The sequence below is a fragment of the Plasmodium gonderi genome, assembly GCF_002157705.1.
Source record: "Plasmodium gonderi DNA, contig: Chr12, whole genome shotgun sequence".
NCBI lineage: Eukaryota > Apicomplexa > Aconoidasida > Haemosporida > Plasmodiidae > Plasmodium > Plasmodium gonderi.
The window spans coordinates 447,147-469,757 of record NW_021628937.1 but is presented as its reverse complement, the minus strand read 5'-3'; the positions used below and the strand labels follow the sequence as shown (position 1 = coordinate 469,757).

Sequence of the window (22,611 nt, the reverse complement as noted above, 5' to 3'; positions counted from 1 at the left end):
AGAAACAGACAGAAATGTAACAGACGCGAAAAATTATATGATGCTCCGTTTGTCACATGTAAACTAAGCGGCAACCACGTACTAAAAACCTGATTAAATTTTTTGGTTATTTCTTTTTCGAATAATATTTGTGCTTTCGTTTTGAAACATTTATTCGTAAAATTTTAAAAGGAAAAAAAAAAAAAAAAAAAAAAAAGAAATGCATAACATGATAATCGCAAGGGTGAAGAAAAGCTTTCGTGTGAAGTTTGGGATATTTATCACAAAAAAATTTATAATAACAAAGGCATTTACGCGAGTATTTATACATATATGTGTAAACATATGTACTGTTATTTGTCAATACCCCACTTTATTACATACGTATGTACGGACGTAAACAAACAACAAAACAGGTTCAGAACTAAGAGTCTTAAATATGACGAATAACTCTAAACACTTTTTTTTTTTTTTTTTTTTTTTTTTTTCCCTGCTTTTTTGAAATACTTAGCATTTAAACTCTCTTTTTATTATAACACTCCTTTTCTTCTATTTCTCCCTTACCACAATAGTCCATATTTAAAAGAACAAAATGAGTTTTAAGGAAAAATTGCAGAGAAGGGAGAACTGCAATGAAGTAGTATACGAGTAAGGGAAAAGGAATAAAAGACTTGTACATATATATATATATATGCAAATGTGCGTGCATATGTATTTATATATATATATATACACCTGCTCGTAGTGAAGCATGACATATGTATATATATTCACCTCAAATATACTAGGATAACCCATCCGAGGGAGGAGGATATTATAGTGCGACATGTATGCAATTCAGTTGAAGGAAAAATAAAATGTTACTATTAATATGCGTATAAATAAATACATATGTGTATTTTTATTTCGTTTTGTTTTGTTTTATTTTTTTAGGGCATGCGGGAAAATTGATCAACATTTTAGGGTGAATGAAAAGACAATAAAACACAAAAATGGTACGTCGAAGAATGTATGTAGTTGAGATTTGTGCACGTATAGTAACATCCCGCATGGATGAATAGTAAAACCTGTACATATGAATACAAGGATTTGCACACCAAAGAGTCTATTTTTTTTTTTTTTTCTATCCTTCTTGCAGACGAAGAAAATTTTTCGAAAAAGTTACCGTTCTTTATGAATAAGGATAAGGATAAGAAAAATGAGGTAATAAAAGTGGGAGTTCTTCACTCGAGTGTAATAAGAAACGCATGTTCATGTTTATATATATATGTATATATACAAGTTTTACACAGTGGATGAAGAAACCCCACAGTAAGGGAAAGGTTGTCATTGATCCATTGTAGTAGTAGAGTTGCCCATTAAGTCAACCCTATGCCGGTCAAAAGTGTGTGTCTATATCTATGTCTATATAGGTAGATGTATGTATATGTATGTATATATATGCATGTGCATACATTAACCAAGGACATTGCTACTTTCCAACAATTACCACTTTCATTTTAGAAATACGACTTTTTGATGAACGTTACAGAAGGAGATGAAGATGTAAAATTCATAGCAAAAACTATGAATACATATTTGAACTTAGGTGAAGGGATTAGAGTTCGAATGGCCCTACTGTATAGAACTGGACAGTTCAATTTGTTTAGAAATTATTTAACAGCTATTAAAGAAATACGTAAGGGAATTTTTGCTTTAAAAATTACCAGAAAAGGAGATATGAGAAAAAAATTATTGCGATTTAATATTGGTCATATATGTATAATGGGAAAATGGTCAAGGAAAATATTATTGTATGATGAGATAACACAAATAAATATAGGAAATAGTTGTACATCAGAGTTAAGACTTTTTGAAAAGAAATATCAAGATATTTATAACAGATCCAATTATGTAGTTTTACGGAGTTTATATAGAGACTACAGTTTTTTGTTTATAGAAGATGAAAAAATTTCCATGAGAATTAAAAGTAACTCACCTCTTGTAAAATTAAAAAAATTGTTAAATAAATCGCCTATGATTCACAAAAATAATAATTTAAATTTAAGCAATAATCCACCTCGAGAATTAAAAGATACTACTATTTCTACAACTGAGGAAAATTGTGAAGACATAAAAAGAGAAATTTATCATGCGAAATATGAAAATAGTAGAGGTAATAACTTTCTAGCTAAGGATAAAGGACTAGATAAAAACAACACTAATCAAGGTTTTAAATACTTTTTTTTATCTGCGCTTAAAAGTATAAAATCGAAAAATGTCGATATGTATGATGAAAAAGTCAAAGCAGTAATTAAAAAAAATAACATGATTTTTTTTGATAAATATGATTTCAGAAATGCAAAAATTAATTCCTTTTTTCTTTTTTGTCAAATAGAATTAGATATATGTGGACCAGAAATCTGGTTCACTTCCAAGTTTGATGAGATGCTCTTCACGCACATGAATTAGGAACTCCTTTATATTCACGTTCAGTTGAAGCGTTTTTTTCTGTGTGACGTGTGTTTGAGCAAGGGATGAGGGAGGGGTGCTTTTGCGAAGCAGGAAAAAGACAAACAGGTGAAAAAGGTGGGCAAGATGTAAAAGTGGAAAAAATGGAAAAAATGGAAAAAATGGAAAAAATGAAAAACGTGGAAAAAATGGAAAAAATGAAAAACGTGGAAAAAATGAAAAACGTGGAAAAAATGAAAAACGTGGAAAAAATGGAAAAAATGAAAAACGTGAAAAAAAGGAACAGTAAAGTAATAAAGAGCGCCTCAGGGTGAGCACCTTCCACATGTTACTTCCACACTTTTGCTTATGTATGTGTTTATATCTACGTCCGTGTCTGCACACAGTGCAATAGTCTACTCATCTAGTTCATTTGACGAATCGTGTTTTATTTCAGTTGGAAATTTCCAGTAAATTATACCTGCACAGTTTAAGGAATTTCCCTTTTCTATAATTTCTGTTATCAATGAATTGCATAGCGCGTAACAGAGTTATGTGCTTTTTTATTTCGTTATTTCCCAAGGGGGTATATGGCACGTTTACAATGTCACTGATACAGTTACTTCTACAGTTACTTCTACATTTACTGCTACATTTACTGCTACATTTACTGCTACATTTACTGCTACATTTACTGCTACATTTACTGCTACATTTACTGCTACATTTACTGCTACATTTACTGCTACATTTACTGCTATTGCTACTGTTTTTTTTTTTTTTTTTTTTTTCCCTCTTCTTCTTCCCCGTGTGAATGTCTGTTTAACTTGCATCGTTTCTTACTTTCGTCCTTCGAAACGGATACGATAAAATGATTATCAAAAGTGAAGAGACATTTGTTTATGGCATCATTGTGGGCATCTCCTGTGATGATTTATACGGTGTTTGTGTGTGTGGCATATTATAAGAGGTAGTGAAAATGTAAAGGTCAAAAGATCACTTTATGTATTATGTGATATGCGTACCGATGAAAAGACAAGTGCAAGTTTTGAATTCGTAGAGCCGTAATTTGCAGTCATCGGATCCTGTGGGCATGGGGTGGAGTAAAAGTAGACATGAGCTCGTTGCTCAGGCGAGTATGCACTTGTTCATATGTGTGATTCTGTATATATATATACATATGTATATATATATATATATATATATATATATATATATATATCTAGGCATATCATTGTGTGTGCCCATGTATGATGAAGAAAATGAACGATGTTCATGCCTGTAAAATCTGCAGACGCACCTGTTATGAAATATTTTCCATTATTATCCATGTCTATCGAAAGAACATTGTGGAAAGGGGAATAATAAAAGTGCTTACTGATCTCATTTTTTATCAAATCATAATACATAAAAATGTTGTTATTTCCTGAACATAACAAGATATCGTATTTTTGATTCAGGCAAATTTGTTTGTATCTTGTATAATTGGTATCTATTATTTTTTTTGCAAGTGTGCATTCTTCAATGTTGTAAATTGTTATGAGCCCGTCTTCACTGCAACTGCAAAGCTACAAAATTTGGAAAAGTCAATTAGGGATGGAAAAAGCATGGTGGTTATTATATTATGTTAAGAGGATATGACCATGGGATGAGGAACATGTTTCTATTCAGAGGGATAAAATATACTCATAGGAGGAAAAGAAGCTTTCGTTTTTGTGTGAATACATGCATATCGATAGAAATGCAGGTGGGTTGTGAAATAGAATTGCTCTCTTATGTTAGGAAGAGTAAAGTGGGGCGAGGTAAATACCTCATGTAATTGCAAGTACTAGATAGTTACATTTTTTCCCTGGTAGATGATAATCTGATTAATTCCAGAGGAATGATAGTTAATAGTGTTGAGGTTGATATATTTGTTATTTTGAAATTTCCAAAACTTGATATCTCCCTTATTTCCACCCGTTATTAAATCATAATTGTTGTGGAAGATTAAGACATTACAATAATCATAATGAGAGCTCAAAATAACTGTGACTATTTTCATATATTTTGATGTCAATAGATAAATGTTATTATGCACAGCTAAGGCAACATATTTTCCATCCGTTGTTATTTTTAAGCTATGACAAGTTAAATTTTTGTTTATTTTATCAAATGTTTCTTGGTTGTTGTTTTTCTTATCCAGCACGTTAGCAATTTGTTCTTCACGTGTCCTATCTATTTTGCACAATTTTTTTTTGTTATTCATTGGTATACTTAAAAATTTCTTATCATAATATATGAATTTTCCCTTGTTTATATTTTTTAAAAATATGGCTCTTTTTTCATAAAAATGCCATGCCATTATGTTATTCTGGCTACAAGTATACATCACATAGTTATAGTTAAGTGGGAAACATAAATCACGAATATAATTATTTTGAACTAGCATTAGCACATTATATGTGTAATTGATCATATCCATCACATAAATTACATTCTCGTAAACACTGATGAATAGGGTAGAATCATTTCTCATTTCTATTGAGTTGATAGACCCATACAATTTTGTTTTTCTCACAACTTTCTTTTCTGCAACGTCTATTACACTCACGTAGCCGTCTCCGCTTCCTTCAAAGGGGATGGTTAGGAGATTGTCAGAACGGGTTTATATGTTATTTTTTTTATTTTATTTTTTCTTTTTTTGGCACGTAGATGAATACTATTCCTTTCTCGTCCCCTCTATGTACTCTCATCGAAAATGCAGGATATATAGCTCCAGGCCAAGGTCTCATTTTCGCTATGAACCAATGCTCAATTGAGAATCCGCTTTCGAGAAGCACAAACATACAGACTTGTTTGTATGTTTGTATGTTTGTATGTTTGTATGTTTTCACGTTTTCATATTTTCACGTTTTCACGTTTTCATGTTTTCACGTTTACATGTGTGCATGGGTACATGCTTCATTTGCTCGTTTTTTGATAATCCTCACCAGTCAAAATTGTGTTGTCCTTGAGAATTTTGACCACATTTATCCCGTTGCTGAAGAGATAACCCTCGGGAATTATTTTCTCGAGTACCTTGGATTTTATGTTTACCACTAGAACATCGCCTGTGTTTAAAAGAAATTCGTTATAAACGTGCATCATTTGCATGTGCCAGAATGTGGAGATATTTTTCTTATCTTGTGTGTAATGATGAATTGTGCCTTATCTTTACACAAGTGTTAAGTGTATGTTAAAATTTTTTTTTTTTTTTTTTTTTTTTTTTTGAGCAATTGCTAAATTATATGCATCATAATTTGCAGGTTATACCTGTAGTTGTCCCAAGATAGGCGTATTCATCATTTTCCTTCAATTCTAGACACACGAATTGTCTCTTGTAAATAGAAGTATTCACTTCCTCTTCACTCATCAGCTTTTTTGTGAAGTCATAGTAGCATATTTTGATGCTATTAAGTTTGGCTTCAGAAAAAAGAAAGGAATATATATACGCACATGTATATTTTTTCATTTGGTGCTTCGCATTTTGAGGCGATTTGGTGCCATTTCTTCCACGATTTATGAGGTGTGCATACTGAAAATGGCTTATGGTGGAAGTGAACATTTTCTGCACCACAGAGAGAGCTATAACACCCCACACACAGACAGGAACAGGTACAGGGATAGACACAGGTACAGGGACAGACACAGGTACAGGGACAGACACAGGTACAGGGACAGACACAGGTAGGACTAACCTATTATAAAATTATTTGACTTGTGAAAAAAAGAAACGTTTGAATAGGAATAATCGGAAGAAGATTTGTAGATAAATTTTTGGTTTTCTATTTGAGTTAAAATTAAAGTTTTGTCATCTTCACCACCAGAGGAAAGTAAGTATTTCCCATCATTACTTATGGATACATCTATAGTCTTAAATTTGTGTAATTCCAATTGAATAGTATCCTTTTTATTGTTAAAATCATATATATAAATGTTAGACATTAATTTACTCTCCTTACAACAGCAAATATATTTCTTCCCATTATCTACATATAACTTACTTATTTTATTTTTGTCACTTTTGAAAATGGTTCTTTTATTATTCACGACATCCTCTTTTATAATGTTAGTTCCAATTGCATAAATCATAAAGAAGTCGTATTGCAATTCTTCTTTTTTTAATTCATAATAATTATGATTGATGTCTATATTTTTTAAATTGTAAATACTTTTTAATTTTTTTTTTTTTTCATTTTCTATAATTTCTTCTTCTTCTATTAGTCTTAATTTTTCTCTGTAGATTTTCTTATCCAATTTTTTTTCTTGTCTTATTAAAATAAGATTGTTCGATACATTTCCATTGAACCCGATGTAGGATTCTACAACAAGTTCCTTTTCCATCTTTAGTCTGGGTTAATGTGTGTACATATAGAAATGTATCAAACGGGAACTTTTTATATCCTACTTTTTAACAGAGTAACTGTGTGAAGGAGAAAAATAAAAAATCAAGAGGCACATAGCAGGAACGTTTCTGTGGATTTTTCAGCAGATTCATGAAGTCTCAGTTTGACAATTTTGTGCAAGTGTGCTCATGCCACTGTTCTATACGATAAAAATGAAGTGGTAAAAATGAAGTGGTAAAAATGAAGTGGTAAAAATGAAACGGTAAAAATGAAACGGTAAAAATGAAGTGGCAGAAATAAAGCACAGCGTTTAAATCTGCATAAATACTGTAATGGAACATCGTGTAATTAATTTTATATTTTAGACATCGCCCAGTGGATGTAACAGTTGAATGTTCATGCATTAAGATACGTGAGGTCAGAGGAAGCCTTTCCTTAGGGCTTATTTTTTGAGGTAAACTTGACTAGGCCAAAGATGGGTATAATTAATCCATGTGTAGTTACGATTGTGCACATTTCACCCTCTGACATGTATCTTATCTCGCTTACGAAGGAAATATATAAATGGAGAATCTGTGCCATTAGTGTTTCATCATGACTTTTTTCGAAATGTGTAAACACTCAGAAATGTATTATTAAAAATTTGCGCACTTTTGAATATATTTCACCTGGTTGTGTATAAAAGGGGAAATCGTTATGAAGATATTTTAAGCGCAATTTTAAGAGCGGTTTTATGAACGGTTTTAAGAGCGGTTTTAATAGCGATTTTAGGTTCCAATGATGTGCAAAATAAATCGAAATAAAAAAAAAAAAAAAAAAAAAAAAAAAAGGTGCTCATTAGGGAATGTGCAGAGATGGTAAGTATTTTCTGCACGTATCTCTCGTTTATGAGATGAGAGTTATGCTGTGAATCGATGTGTTATGTGATGTTCTATTTATTTACTTATATATTTATTTACTTATTTGTTTACTTATTTATTTTTATTATTGTTTTTTTTTTTTTTTTTTTCCGTTTCATATTATCAGGCCTGATTTCTATTCCTACTGAATGCTCTTCTAGACAATGTCCATTTTGTGTGCATCAAAAATGTAGAAGCATAGGTAGCTAGAAGAGGGGAACACACATTAGGGGAAAAAAAAAAAATAATAAAAAATAAAATAAAATAAAATAAACGCATAACTGTTTAACACAGTGCAAATGGTGAGCAAAAATGGCTATTATAGAAAAAAAAAAAAAAAAAAAGTGTACATGTGTACTTATACACACGTACATATTCGAACATTCATAGATGTATAACAGGGTAAGAGAAATGAAAATGCATATTATTAAAAAAAAAAAAAAAAAAAAAAGTAGCACAAAAGTATGAGAGAAATATATAATAGAAGTTGATTTATAATAGATAAGCAACAAATTGCGTAACGACACGATCGCATGGAAAAAAATATTAATTTAACATTATCACTTTGTAGACGTGCTGATAATAACTACAGAAGTCTTAGCATAACTTGGGATTTCGGGAGGTCATGAAATAATATTGGAAAAAACTAATTCCAAGGAGAATAATAATAGAACTTGTGTTGCTATACAATCTTTCTGCACATCCAATCTACATGTTTGTTTATCCTTTCTTTTTGAGCGTGTATAGTCAAGACGCATTAAATTCATGACACATGTTTGTTAACTTGTATTGAAAAAAAAAAAAAAAACACAAAAAAATGAATAACGAAATCACGAAAAGCCTATTTCCATACGATGCAAAATTTTTTAAGGGTATTTTTGATAAGTACATGAAAAATGAAGATTATAGTGAAGATTTGAAAAATGTTAGAAGTTCCAATAACTTGATGCAAGAAGTTATCAGTAATGAAAATGGATTAATTTTTTATTTAGAAGAAAATTGTGATGAAACATTTTTAAAACAATGTAAACTGAAATTTTTTAGAAAAGTTTTAAAGCATGTCAATGGAATGGAAGAGAAGGAAAAAAGCCTCTCGCATGAGGGTATATCAATCGATGTGAAAGAAACGAAACAAAATGATGTACTTGAAAATAAAAAGAATGAACAAAGTATGAACAAGGCTGACATAAACAAAGAAAGAGGCGATAAAGACAAGAATAAGAAACCGAAAGAGCTCTTAGATTACTTCATTTTTAACAAAAAAATCAACGTGATAAACAGTTATAGAATATACTGCTACTGTTCAAATATCATACAATCCCTACCTTCTCTCACATATTTGTCTGTTATTAAAATATACTTGGAAAATTATCCTTTAAAAGTTTTTTTGTCTTGTGTTTATTTTTACACGTTTGTAACGTATGTGTGTGACAGAAACAATCTACTAGGTACACATCATTTTTTTGAGAATTGTGATTTTTCGCATTTATCCATAAATGCATATGAGGCACTTTCTTACCTTTGAATGTTTTTTTTTTTTTTTTTTTTGAATTGGGAAAATCTGTTCAATGGTTAATTTTTGTGTTCCATTTTATTTGCATGATATGTAAAGCCATTTTGCAATCCCTTCATGTATTTCAAAAACGTCCCCTACAAATTCTTTTCTTCTCTTTTCCTTTTTTTTTTTTCGGCAGAATTCTTAGAATCTCTCTTCTTTTCCTTGATAGTGACGATTGGCTGTCTAGCCTTAGCTGGAGTGCATTACATAAAAGAAAATAGAATAAACTTAATAACGTCCAAATTGAATAACTTTAGGGAGAATTACATATGTCGGAATTTTATAAAAAATAATATAGATAACAAAATGAAATTGACCAATTTTGAAAGTAGAAAAACTGTAGAAATAAAAAAGTACTCCAAATACTTTTTTCTAAAAAGTTTTTTAAATAGAATAAATGCAGAACTTCTTGATTATGAATCTTTTAAAGCTGATAAAAATTCAAGTTATGTACAAGAACATTTTAAGGATATTATCCCAAATGAATATTCTGGAATAAATCTGAAAAGCAAATCAATTAATAAATCATCAGAAATGGTAAACGAAGTAGATAATAATGAAATCATCAGTAAGGAAGATTTAACCCTAAATAGTAGAAAATCAAAAGATGCGAATAAAGAAGGAGAAGAAACTAGTGCGTTAAGGAATAATATAATATCTTCTAGAGTTAACGTAGAAGAAGGAATATTTCCAGATAAGAGGAATAAGACAAGTTCAAAAGTGTTAGATAATAATAAGAAGAATGGAATAAGTACAGAAAAGTATGATGTGGATAGAGGAGGAAAGGGAGATATGAAAAAACAAGTGGTCTTAAATGATGAAGTAGACAGGGAGAAAAAATATAGTGAAGACATTCTAAGAATAAGTATAGGGGAAGAAGAAGGAAGAAAAAATTCTACTGAAATGACAAATGGGAAAAAAAAAAAAAATCTAGTAAATTATATCCTATATGAAAATAATATATATTCAATTAATAGTAAAAACATTTTAGTAGGAGATATTGTATATCTGTTTAAAGGAGATGTGATACCAGCAGATGGAATTCTTATAAAATGTAACGATTTGGTTGTTGATGAATCTAACATTTTAAAATCAGCAAAAAGCCAGAAAAAGAAAATTAGCTTAGATGAATATTTATACTATAGTGAGAAATCAAGAAAGAGAAAGTTAAGTGTGAATGAACTGAAGAAAAAAAAGTTAAATTATTTTGAAATACTTAATTTGAAGGTAAAAGCTAATCTAAAACGACTTAGTCGAGAGGAAAGTAAGGTACAGGAAAATTCCAATTTGGTGGATGGTAAAGATGGGGGAGGAGAAGAAAGTGATGATGAAAAATTGAAAAAATTGTCACTTAGTGGAAGTAATAATAAGAGAGTAGAAAATTTATACAATAAAGGAGAGAAAAATAATAGCAAAAATAGATTAAGCACAAATTGTAATTTTGGAAAAATGTTTGAATATTCTCCTCTTGTCCTGTCAGAATCTATAGTACGAAATGGTACAGGTATTATGATAACCACATGTGTTAGTAAAAATAAACAAATGTTCCATCATACAATTAAAGATGTAGAAGAAAATACAGAATTAGAATTGATAATAAACAGTTTTGCTAAAAATGTTGTGATAATAATAATTTTTTATTGTATATTATGTATCCTTTTTATATTTATTCATTTTTTAATTACTATAGTTGAAAATAATATGCAGACATATGCTTATAATTTATTAATATTTTTACTCAATTGTATTATTATAGAAATTTTAAAATATCTTTTATTATCCATTGATCAGATGCCTTTGCTTTTACAAAATTGTATAGCATTAAATTCTAGGCAAATAATGCGAGAAAATTTTCTAATAAAAAGAAAAAATACGTTTGAAAAAATTCTATTTACTAATATTATTTATATAGATATAGAGAGGTACATAAAATATAAGTGCATTTATTTTTTTTATAACAAGGAGTTCTCTTTTTCATTCGATAGTAGTGTAAAGCCTGAATTATCATCACCAAAACAGGAATTTATTAATTTATCTCAAAATAAGGAACGTCAAATTGAAATGACAAAAAATCTCTTTTTTAAATTGCTCATCCATAGTATACTTACAACCAGTAACTTATATCATTATAATGAAAATTTTCTCCATATAGACATGTCTCTTTTAAAATTAGTGAAAATTTTTCAAATTAATATTGAAGATTATTTTATCCCAAAAAAACATATATTTCGTGTTATATCTAGTAATCAAGATTTTATTATTTCATTTGTGTTTTCGAAGAATTCTTATCTGCCTCAACAGCATATAGTCAAGGGGGAGAAGAACAAGGAGATAAATGAACAAGTCAAATATGGTCGTGAAAATTTAAACGTGTTGAGGATATTTATTAGGGGTCGCTTGAATTTGGTTTTTCCCAAGTGCAGGCAATATCTCGACGGTGATACCTTGCGAATGTTAGTCTTCCTTCTCAGTGTCTGTCTTAATTAGAGGATTAGACAATTCGTGAACTATGGAATTAGTGGATGAGCGAATTAGTGGATGAGTGAATGAGCGAATGAATGAATGAACGAATTAGTGCATGGTTACCTTGTGAGTTTTGCGTTACGTTGGACTTGATCCTACGTGGAACAGCATTGTATAGCTCAAATTCATTCCTCTCAGTTTACAGCAGTTTACAGCAGTTTGCAGCAGTTTTCTTTGTTTTGCTGCATTTTGCTGAGTTTCTCTCAGCATTGCTGCGCAGCACACCGTGTCTTTTTTTCACTGTTCGATACATCCGCAGGGACATAGACGAGCTGAAGGAAAAAGTGGAAAAGGTTGAAAAGGAAAATCACGAATCAGTCATCTGCTTTGCCTACAAAGAAATAGTTCTAAGTGAAAATGAGAAGGATATGTTATTCCAGTACGACGATGACAGCGATTACGCGTTCGATAACAAAGAGATGAATAAAAACATTGATGAAACTTATCTGAAGTATGCAGAAATGAATGATTACATATGTATTTCCATTTTGGCATTCGAAGAAACCCTGAGCAAGTATTTCTATTTTGATTACAAAATGTTGGAGGGGAATGACATGTGTGTGAAGTTGTTTACGAAGAATAGTATTCTAAAGACAAAGAAGCTTTTCAGATACTTCCCTGATTTTTTTGAGTCTTTGAAATTATATAATGCGAAAATTCAAGGTAATGAAGATTCGTCAAATTTGAATTATCACAATGAGGATGGCGATAGATTTGGTATTCATCAACAGGGGAAAAATAGTAATAATTCAAAGGAAGAGGAAAAAAAAAATATGAAGAAAAATGTTCAGGCTGCTCCACAAGAAAGTAGTGACAGAAATGATTATAACGAAACTTATCTGGAGAATAGTGAGGATTTACAGAATTACAAACTGAAAGGGAATAAGAAAAAATTTCCAAGTAACAAGTGTAGGAGTGAAGTTTTAAATCTAAAGCAATGTGCTGATAGTATGGTGACAAATCTGTCAAGTGAAAATGAAAATAAAAAAAATAACTTGGAATTTCTTTTGAATAATAATATTTTTTACAATTGTGGAAGTAAAGAATTGTCAAGTTTGCTGAAAATTTCTAGTTATTATGGAAAAAGTGCAGTAGTAACAAATGAAAGCAATGTTATGTGCGAAGAAAGGTTGTGTAACATAAGAATATGTGATGATAGGTGCAAAGGAGAAAACAAAGAAAAGAGTGACATTATAATTTTAAATAAAAGTTTACATGATTTTATAAAATTAAAGAATTTCTCAAATTCTATATTGACAAATATTCAACTGTTTATTGAACACAACATAACTTTGTATGTCTGTATGGTTATATTTTCAACTGTATGTACTTTGGTAAATGGACTCGAATTTTTAAGCACAATACAAATATTATATATATATTTTATAAAAAATGTAATATTTCATTATTTATCTTGTTATAGAAAAAGTTCGCTAAGTACAGGAGGAAAAAAAAAAAAACAATCTTATGACTTTTTCAAAGAGAAAGATATAAATGATATGATTTCATCTATTTTATCCAAAACTATAATATTATTCATCATATTTTTTTTTGGGCATGTTTTTATACCTGAATCAAAATGGGATTTTGTTACAGAAGATTTAAGGAATGTTTTCGAATTTTCAGAATTTTCGTACCTAACAGATAGACAACAGTCTGGCTATTATCACACTATAAGATCTTGTATTCGTTTTAAAAAAAATTTAGCAAATCTCAAAATACAAGATGAAATTAATGTTCAAAATGATTATAGATATATGACTGAATGGGAAAATTATATTAGTCCTGGTAGACATGACACTATCCTATTTAATGTTTTTTTTCTTTTTTTCTTTTTTTCTTACATCCATATTTATTTAAAAACATTTTTACGTGAAATACATGTATATTTGGAAAAGCACAAGGGAATACAAAATGAAAGATATAAAAGTTACATTATTCCTTTATTGCATAATGAAAGAACAGACAAAAAGATATTGTCCTTACATATACGGAACTTTATGAACGAACTGAAAGAAGAACAAATGTCTGCTAACTTAGTTCATACAAAAAATTCAAAACAGTTGTTAAAAGGGATTAATAATGAACAAAGCAAAAGTAGCGAAACAGACACGAATACAAATGAAAAGATGGGAAATGACAGTAACTCTAACGATAGTCAAAAAGGTTTTTTCATATCTACTATAGTTAAACAGATGAAGAATAAATCTAACTTGGTCAATATGAATATAAACATGATGCTATTAAAACTTGTTGGTGAAAATTATATGACATTTGTAATTTTCCTATTGATACTAATGCTACACATTTTTGTAATTGAATTTGGTTCCGTATTTTTTAATTTACATATACATGGGTTAACTCTAATACAGTGGGTATTTTGCTTTGCTTGTTGTGGATTAGATATAATTATTTATTTCATTATATGTCGCTTGGGCCTTTTTCTTCTACCGTCTAGTGCATTTAAAACGTTTCAGAATTTGTATGAGCCTCGGGAAAAGAGTGTGTAAGTGTATATAACTCCACCAGTTTCTATTCCCTAAAAAGAAGAAAAGAGAAGAAAAGAAAAGAGATAACATGAGGATCAAAGGCGATTGCGAGAATTTAACCAATGATCCATATACACAAATGTGTTCATATCGTAAAATTGACCTGGTGTTAATAAGAAAAAAATATATTGCTTCTTATAAATACCACTTCATATTTTTTTTTTTTTTTTTTTTTTTTTTTCTTGAAGATTTGACACCCTGAACGACTACAAACGGAGTTATATGTCCCAGAGGTATAAGTATGATCTGAAAGTGTAAGTGATCATTTAATTGATATTTTTATGTAGCAAGAAGGGGTGAAATGTGTTTAAAGTGGTTTTATTTTTTGTTTTCTACCGCTTCTTTTTCTACCGCTTTGTTTTTCACCGCTTTGTTTTTTCAGAACGAGAAAAAGTTGGGTATAATGGATTTCCTGCCCTTTACAAGTAAAGGAGAACAAATTGGCATGAGAAAAGTAAGAAAACCCATCAACCTTGTTCGGTCATAATATGCTTGTAAAAAGAGGAAGGTAAGTGAATAATCCAAAATTGTGGAAGAACAGGTATACGAAAAGGAGGAAGAAAAGGAGAAAATAATGGAGGTACAAATGGAGGACGTGGATGAAGAAGCGGAGGGAAAACACGAAGGACAGGAGTGATTGGGTAAAAAAAAAAAAAGAAAAGAAAGTGTATATTCCTCTCTATGCACAATTCAATATTAATTATTTCCCATTTTAAAATGGCCAAATTGTTTTTGTGTCTACAAAAAAAAAAAAAAAAAAAAAAGTCATCTAATGCACAGTTTTCACAACGGTAATACACGTGTGTGCTGCATATATATATATATATATATCTACATTATATATATGTATGTACATATTTTACGTCATTAAAATTAGTTAATCTACACATTACTAAAAATGAGTAACATGACATGCACACACAAAAGAGAAAACGAACGGAAAAAAAATAAAATAAAATAAATATTAGCACAGAAGATAAATAATGTAACAAATGTTTACCAAATACAATCGAGCAAATATAATGAATCGTTGGAACTAAAGAGAGAGTCATGCGTAAAAACGACAGCTCGTCCGATTGATGTCACTTCATTTTTGCATATAACACGACATCCGAAAAGAAAAGGGGCGTAAACGAATAAGAAAATATGCTTCTGAGTGTTAAAAAAAAAAAAAAAAAATTGCAAAACTGCAAAACTGCAAAACTGCAAAACTGTGTGACACACTCATTCCCTCAATGAGTTGATAGGCTTGTTTTTCTTGACTGAATTAATAAACTTTTTAATTTCTAGATTGTACAAATTCACATAAGTGTTATAATTATTGTATGATTTTCTTCCCAAACAATTTAAAGAAACATTATTTTTATTTTTTTGCTCTAACTGTTTTTTTAAAAAGGCATTTGCCTCTTCCTCATACTCCTTCAGCATCCATACATGATCATCATTTGCATATTTTATTTTTTTCTTAACGCCCTCTTCCTTATCATTTATATTTTTTTTCATAAAACTTAGAGAAGTAACAAATTTTGAGAATTTTGCATCCCCTTTTGTTTTGTTTGATGAATCCTGCTTGTACTCTTCCATAGTGTAGTTGTACAATCAATGTGAAACATATAAAGTGTTCATACCAGGATTTCGAATTGGTAATAAGTGTCACGAGGAAATTCGTTCAATTAAACACGATATTACATCTATTATTTATTGTTTATATGGGAAGAATTTTCAAACGAAAATGTACCAATTCTACATGATGAACTACGATTTGTATTGGGTGTGCTAATGAACCATTTGGTTTAGGGTTCAGGATGTCCTTGTTTAAGGGTTATAAAATGTACCTATAAACGCTAGGATGCAATTTAATTTATTATTATTATTATTTTTTTTTTAACGATAAGCATGCTGAAAAAGGAGAATAATGGAAACACAAAAATGCGTTTCAGTGAGTAAGTATATATTGTTTTGTTACTCAGAAGCTTCGTGCCTGAAAAATTCTTTCGAGTAAAAACAGGGGTAATGAATTACACTCTTTTGTCATTCATTTTATTTATTTATTTTTTTTTTTTTTTGCCTCATTATATACCTTCCCTCGATAGACTCTCATTTGCTTGTTTTTAAAGTTCTTCATTTTTTCTTTTGTTTCTTTTGCTGCACATGTATGTTCGGTTCTGTTTAATTTTTTTTTTTTTTTTTTTTTTTTACACCCTTTCAATTGTAAAAGAAATATATATATAAAACGCTCATTTGGCAACTTAAACACATTTATGCTTCTAAAAAAAGTTGTAATGACTAAAACGTTTTTTCGAATTTTTTTTTTTTTTTTTTTTTTTTTTTGGCACAAAAGAAGGTAACGCGTTGGGGTATCATATTGGGTTAAATTCTCCCCCCCCCCAAAAAAAAAAAAAAAAAAAATGGTCTTTTTCTTGTATGAACGAATTCATATAAAGTATTTTTTTGGAGGAACCAGAATGCATAAATGTGAACACACACGGATATAATATATACATACATTAGCATAGCATAGGAGTGATAGGATGAGTACATTTGTCTGTTACTGTATTCCTGCCTATATAATATTTTTCTGAAAAGCCTTATTCATATTGGCTAGTAGAAGAGATCGAGGATCCAGAATTTCCATGTTTTTTTTTAAGATGTCATTTTTTCTTCCTCCCTTAGTACCTTGTGTTCCAATAGATACACTATTCTTTGTATTTACATAAGCATCATCAGGTTGGATGTTTAAGAGTGTCGTTTTTTTTTTTTTTTTTCTATTCGACGATCGGGGAGATAGTGTGTGCAGAAGTGTGTGGTCATATGGACACCTTTAGTTATGTACACTTTTACTTGCTTCCCATGTGTGTCGAAGACATGGAGAAAATACAAAAATGGAGAGACAGACATAAGCAAAGGAAGTTACGCACGAGGGATGATACCTTTTCTGTGAATGGTTAACCCTGTCTGGTAAACTTATCAACGATTTTCGAAAACATTTGCAGGAATACTCGAAGCGCTCGTTGCTGTAGTCCTGTAGGGAAGGGGTATAAATTTTCTTAATGATGTGTTACATATGTATGCTTGTCATGTATGTATAAACGTGACAGTATAGATGAAAATGAATAAATAAAAATGATAAAAGAAGTGAAAAAAAAAAAAAAAAAATGGAATAAAAAAAGGGGAAAATATATTTAATAAAAAAGAGCAAAAAAAAATTTTTAAAAAAAGAGCAAAAAAAAATTTTAAAAAAAAGAGCAAAAAAAATTTAAAAAAAAGAGCAAACAAATTTTTTAAAAAAAAGAACAAACAAATTTTTTAAAAAAAAAGAACAAACAAATTTTTTAAAAAAAAAGTAATGAAGAATCCATTTAATTAAAAGTAGCCAGTTTTTTGACCTACCAAGGGGTTAAACTGTTCTATCAAAATTAAAAAGTTAAATATTTCCTTTATCTTTACATCTGAGATATGCTGATCTTTTTTTTCAGCGCATTCTTTGAAGGATTCTTCGATCGAAAGAGAATACGTTTCTTGAGTAGATAATCCCTTCATTGCGTTAAGGCAGGTGAGATGTATATAACAATATATAACATCGTTCAAATGAGTTGAAGAGACAAAAGACACATACGAGAGGGAGAGAAAAGAAAGACTTCTTAAATACATATCGTGCATGTTGTACAAAAGTAATGGTATCAAATATGATCCACGTGTATTTAAGAAACCAAATAATTCGTGTCTGTTTTTTTTTCATTTTACGTGCAAACATAGGGCTATTGACGTTTCATCCTTTAACATGGGGGTTCCAACCCACAGAAAGCGAACTTCCTTTTCGCTGTCCAAAAGAGGGGAAGAAGAAAAAATAAAATAAATAATAATAATATAGCTCAGTATGACGTGGAACCATGTGACGTAGCAAATGTATGAGATAGAAATCACATTTGCATAAAAAATAACATGGTCGTCATATTTGAATGGGTACACATGTGCATGCCACATATCATCCCCCTCTTACTGCATTTTTAAGTCCGTAGGATTTATGTTTGATCTTAGGATGATCACTTGCTCCTGTAGTTGTAGTAACCATATGGGGATAATTTTTTTTTTTTTTTTTTTTTTTTGTCATGTCTATGATATACTTTATTCTAAGAGGATTTTCGAGAGGGTTAATATGCTTGGACACGTGTAGGTATAAATCAGCGTGAGGACATCCCCACCTGAACTAGGGAAAAGACATGATCACCAAAGCAATCACACGAGTGAAGCAGTATTTTTGCATATCATATGTTTTTCTGTTTTCCTCTTTTCCATTTTTTTTTTTTTTCTCTCAACCCATGTCTTACATTTTCATACAACTCCCTGGAAAGACATTCAAGTGAAACTAAATTTTGCTCAAAACCCCATTTGTCACATGCGAATATAGGTATCCCATATATCTAAATGAAAAAAATGGAAAGTCAAGTTTAGCTGTAATTTTTGCAGTATGGAGTGGTATTGTGGCATAGTGTTGTAACGTTCATGTATATTACATGTGTACATTTACATGTGAAAAACCACTTATGTTTTTTTTTTTTTTTATTGATCCTCTGTTAGGACTATTTAAAAATGTCACATTAACATATATGTATTAAATGAATTAATGTAGGCTTAACCAAGTGCTGTGATATACCATCCTTTAATGCTTTTGCCCTGATGTCAAATACAACTGAGTATTTATTTAGACTGACAAAAGCAGTGTATCCCACTTCAGTTATCAAAGGTGTTCCTTCACATTTCAGAACGAGCTGCGAGTGTTGGAGGTTTTTTTTTGATAATAATGACATTATGGTGGTATCTGCCTGTGAGATTGCTTGTTTTTTTTTTTTTTTTTTTTTTTGGGCTTTTTTTTTTTTTTCCCCTTTCCCTTGCTTGGTCCCCTTCTATCCTATTGTTGTTTACCTGGTTTTGTAAACTAAGGGTAAATGAAACAACAAACTTGAGGGATAATATTTCCTTCGATATTTGTAATATATCAATTTTATTCAGTTGAATGTTTTTAAAAAGAAAGTTTGAGTATTTCTCCAGAGCATAGCTTATTTTGTTTATCTTGTCCATTACGTCAGTTCCATTCTTATGTACTAAGGTCGTGATGTTGGGTGATAATACATATATATATGCGATTACATAGACTTGTGTATGTGTGTATATATACATACAAGTGTGCGTGTTTGAGAGTGTGAATATACGAGGGATGAGAATGAGCAATTTTCTCACTCATTAGCGGACTTTCTCATTATGGTCATGTCAATTGAACTGATGCTCAGTATACACAAACACGAATATCTGTATATAACCATTAAAAAAGTAAAATTTGCACATGGAGGCATTGAATAGGTTTGCTAAAAGCTGCAATTCGGAAACTCTATCTTCCCACAGGTGAATATTACAAGATAGAATTGTTACTTTGTCGCATTTCATCATTTCAGATTTGTCTGGTATTTGTCACAGAAAGAATCAGTTTTGTGCATACATTGTAATCATAATGGGGTATAGAAAAATAGACATACAAATGGTGATAAAGATAAAGCCTGTTTTTAGAAACTTGTTTTCATAAAAAAGAGATTATATTTTCGATTTCAAAATTGTTTTTTTTTTTTTTTTTTTTTTTTGAATTCCTTATGGATTCCTACTTTCTGTGTTTTTTAAAAAAGCTATTAATGGATCTACTGCTATTTCTGTGTCGTGTGTGGAATTCTCCCTATTCAAATCAAAATGAGGGGATATTTTTTCCAATGCCTTTTTTACATTTTCATAATCAAATGGGTCAGAAAATGTTAGCATATCAATGTAGTCAATAAGGTCTAAGAAATGAAGCATAGAAAAAAAATGAGGCATAAAAAAAGGAAAGGAAGAAAAAAAGTAAAATATAAAAAATTGAACATTCTTGGTAATTTTTCAGAGTTTGAGTTGTGGACACATATTAGTCTAAGAATCGTTACACTTAATATATTTCAATTTGAGTGCAAAGTACAATTAATGTTCCTCAGCTATGGAGCTACACTAATATCTCTTTTACATACTTATACAAACGAGCCACAAGTGAATATCTCGCTGATTGCTATTATTAAGTAAATCTTGTAAGGAACAAGACCAACACTTAAACAAATATTTTTTCTCCTTAGAATTAAACGCACGAAAACGCGTATCACATATGTATAGAAGTTTCATTTGTTGAGGTTATATGTAATTTTGGTTAAGTTATAAAAAAAAGTGAAGGGATCTTCTGTGTCTTATATTTGTACACTTCCTTTAGTTTGAAATGGAATAAAAACGAAAAAAACATAAATTCAATATACATTAAATAGTTAAAAGGGAGGGATGGAAAAAAAAAAAAAATGTTTCTTATGTCCATCATGGATAGAACAGTGTGTTTGTAAATCAGATATCACAAATGGATAGAAAAATGTTTCTTCTCTATTGACTCCGCAAATTATCAACACGGAATTGTAAAAGGGAAATTGTTGCTCAAAGATGTATAAAAATATATGTATGTGTATACATACATGTGTAACAAAGGTATAAAAAAAAAAAAAAAAAAAAAAAAAAAAAAAAAGGGTATCTACATATGAACCAACTTTGCATAAAATTTTTTTTTTTTTTTTTTTTTTTTCTCTCTCTCTTTCTCTTCAAGTGTAAGTTACAAGATGTTAGTTGATTTTCTTGTATATTTCATCCAAGGAAGATTTTGTTAATTTGTCTTTAAAGTGGTTATACACACTTCTTGCTGTAAATATGGTAGGGTAATGGGAAGAATTTTTCACATGTGGAAAAATGTCCATGGCATATGTACCATTTGTGCATATGCTTATATATATATATATATATATATATATATATATATATATATATATATATATGTACAGAGATATACACATATGTATGAACAAAATAAAACAAATATGATTCACTTGGACTTCAAAATGTCTCATTTTCAATATTTAGGTAAGACCAAATTTTCAAGCATGATAAAATATATATATCTAATGCAGCAATGATACATTAGGTATATCTTTTATACGAAAAATAAAGGCAACGATAATTTGTGTAAAAAAAAAAAAAAAAAAAAAAAAAAAAAAAAAAGTAAAAATCGGACATATTAAAAAACTGAAGGAAAACAAAATAATAAAAAAAAAAAAAAAAAAAAAAAATAAAAAAGAAAAAAAAAATAAAGAAAAAAATTTAAAAGAAAAAAAAAAGAAAAAAAAATTTTTATAAAAAAAAAAAAAAAAAAAAAAAAAAAAAAAAAAAAATTTTAAAAAAAAAAAAAAAGAAAAAAAAAATTTGTAAAAAAAAAAAAAAAAAAAAAAAAAAAAAAAAAATGTATAAATTGGGAATAGTGTAGAACGTTGTTCATACTTATAATTGTCAATTTTTCCTTCTTTAAAAAGTCATCGAATTCGTCCAGAGGTATTCGCGTGATAAATTCAACTTCATTTAATTGAGGGATTGTTTGGAAATCGGGGTCGATGAAGACAACCTGTGTGGAGAGGCAATAAGCAATCAAATGAGGCGTGAGAAGAAATCAAATGGGGTGTGAAAAGGAATCAAATGAGATGATATGTCTGTGTTAAGCCAAGTAATGGTGTTTAGCAAGATGGTAGGGTAACTACAAGACAACAACTTAAACATAAGTTTTTGTTCATATTATGTATTACATAACATCCTACGAATGATCTAGAACATTCTGTGTCGCATTTAACCACACCCAAATCGAAAAGCTGCTCAGGTTTTTTGATTATTCCACTTTCTTCTTCTAGTTCCTTGACTGCATTGCCCAGCATACTTTCATTTTCTGACACGACTCCACCAAAGCCAATGGAATAATATGATGGACAATAATCCTTTATTTTCGATCTTTTATGTACATAAATAAAATACTCATCATTTATTTTTGTGAAAACAAAAACGGATGTCGATCTATGCCATAAGTTTTGAGTTCTCATAATTTTTCTCGTTTTCAATTCTTCGAATTCATTATTTTCATTTACAATGATTACCAATTCGTCTTTATTATCTTCAAAGTTGGAATTAATGGTATCTTTTATTTTCTCTTCCATTGTTTCTACCATAGTCGAAGCGGTAAATTTTTTATCTTGGTCCTCTCCTCTTGCTTTATTGCAACACGGGGTTGGAGTTGTGTTTAGATAAGGAACTGCACAAAGAAATATGAGTGCAAGAGTTAAACCATGCAAACAGATATGCATAATTGGGATTAATAATTGGAAGAAATGTGAAAGTAGGAAGCGTTCAAATTTTATATGTACGTAAAGAGGAGTTCAAAA

At 29.8% G+C, this 22,611-nt stretch overlaps 6 protein-coding genes across 6 annotated transcripts; 2 read left to right on the top strand and 4 right to left on the bottom strand.

The window, feature by feature from the left end:
- Positions 1-571: 571 nt before the first annotated feature.
- PGO_120810 (hypothetical protein, conserved) lies at positions 572-2,430 on the top strand (the record flags this gene model as incomplete). Its single annotated transcript, XM_028688877.1, has 4 exons — positions 572-627; positions 913-974; positions 1,118-1,182; positions 1,483-2,430. 4 exons carry the CDS (start codon positions 572-574, stop codon positions 2,428-2,430), a joined length of 1,131 nt encoding a protein of 376 aa, XP_028544678.1.
- Positions 2,431-2,825: 395 nt separating this feature from the next.
- On the bottom strand, positions 2,826-6,774 carry PGO_120800 (hypothetical protein, conserved; the record flags this gene model as incomplete). The annotated part of the gene is made up of 8 exons (XM_028688876.1): positions 2,826-2,890; positions 3,253-3,333; positions 3,435-3,494; positions 3,710-3,977; positions 4,250-5,019; positions 5,382-5,501; positions 5,704-5,853; positions 6,129-6,774. 8 exons carry the CDS (start codon positions 6,772-6,774, stop codon positions 2,826-2,828), a joined length of 2,160 nt encoding a protein of 719 aa, XP_028544677.1.
- A 1,718-nt stretch (positions 6,775-8,492) lies between these two features.
- Positions 8,493-14,563, top strand: PGO_120790 (plasma membrane Ca2+ ATPase; the record flags this gene model as incomplete). Its single annotated transcript, XM_028688875.1, has 4 exons — positions 8,493-9,123; positions 9,370-11,686; positions 12,016-14,262; positions 14,494-14,563. The coding sequence occupies 4 exons, from the start codon at positions 8,493-8,495 to the stop codon at positions 14,561-14,563; spliced, it is 5,265 nt and encodes a 1,754-aa protein (XP_028544676.1).
- Positions 14,564-15,529: 966 nt separating this feature from the next.
- Positions 15,530-15,889, bottom strand: PGO_120780 (hypothetical protein, conserved; the record flags this gene model as incomplete). The annotated part of the gene is made up of 1 exon (XM_028688874.1): positions 15,530-15,889. One exon carries the CDS (start codon positions 15,887-15,889, stop codon positions 15,530-15,532), a length of 360 nt encoding a protein of 119 aa, XP_028544675.1.
- Positions 15,890-16,868: 979 nt separating this feature from the next.
- On the bottom strand, positions 16,869-20,497 carry PGO_120770 (hypothetical protein, conserved; the record flags this gene model as incomplete). The annotated part of the gene is made up of 11 exons (XM_028688873.1): positions 16,869-17,070; positions 17,236-17,327; positions 17,696-17,839; positions 18,050-18,125; positions 18,306-18,358; positions 18,634-18,726; positions 18,943-19,074; positions 19,229-19,407; positions 19,624-19,761; positions 19,960-20,130; positions 20,350-20,497. 11 exons carry the CDS (start codon positions 20,495-20,497, stop codon positions 16,869-16,871), a joined length of 1,428 nt encoding a protein of 475 aa, XP_028544674.1.
- A 479-nt stretch (positions 20,498-20,976) lies between these two features.
- Positions 20,977-22,398, bottom strand: PGO_120760 (nucleoside diphosphate hydrolase; the record flags this gene model as incomplete). The annotated part of the gene is made up of 3 exons (XM_028688872.1): positions 20,977-21,053; positions 21,686-21,806; positions 21,985-22,398. 3 exons carry the CDS (start codon positions 22,396-22,398, stop codon positions 20,977-20,979), a joined length of 612 nt encoding a protein of 203 aa, XP_028544673.1.
- Positions 22,399-22,611: the final 213 nt, after the last annotated feature.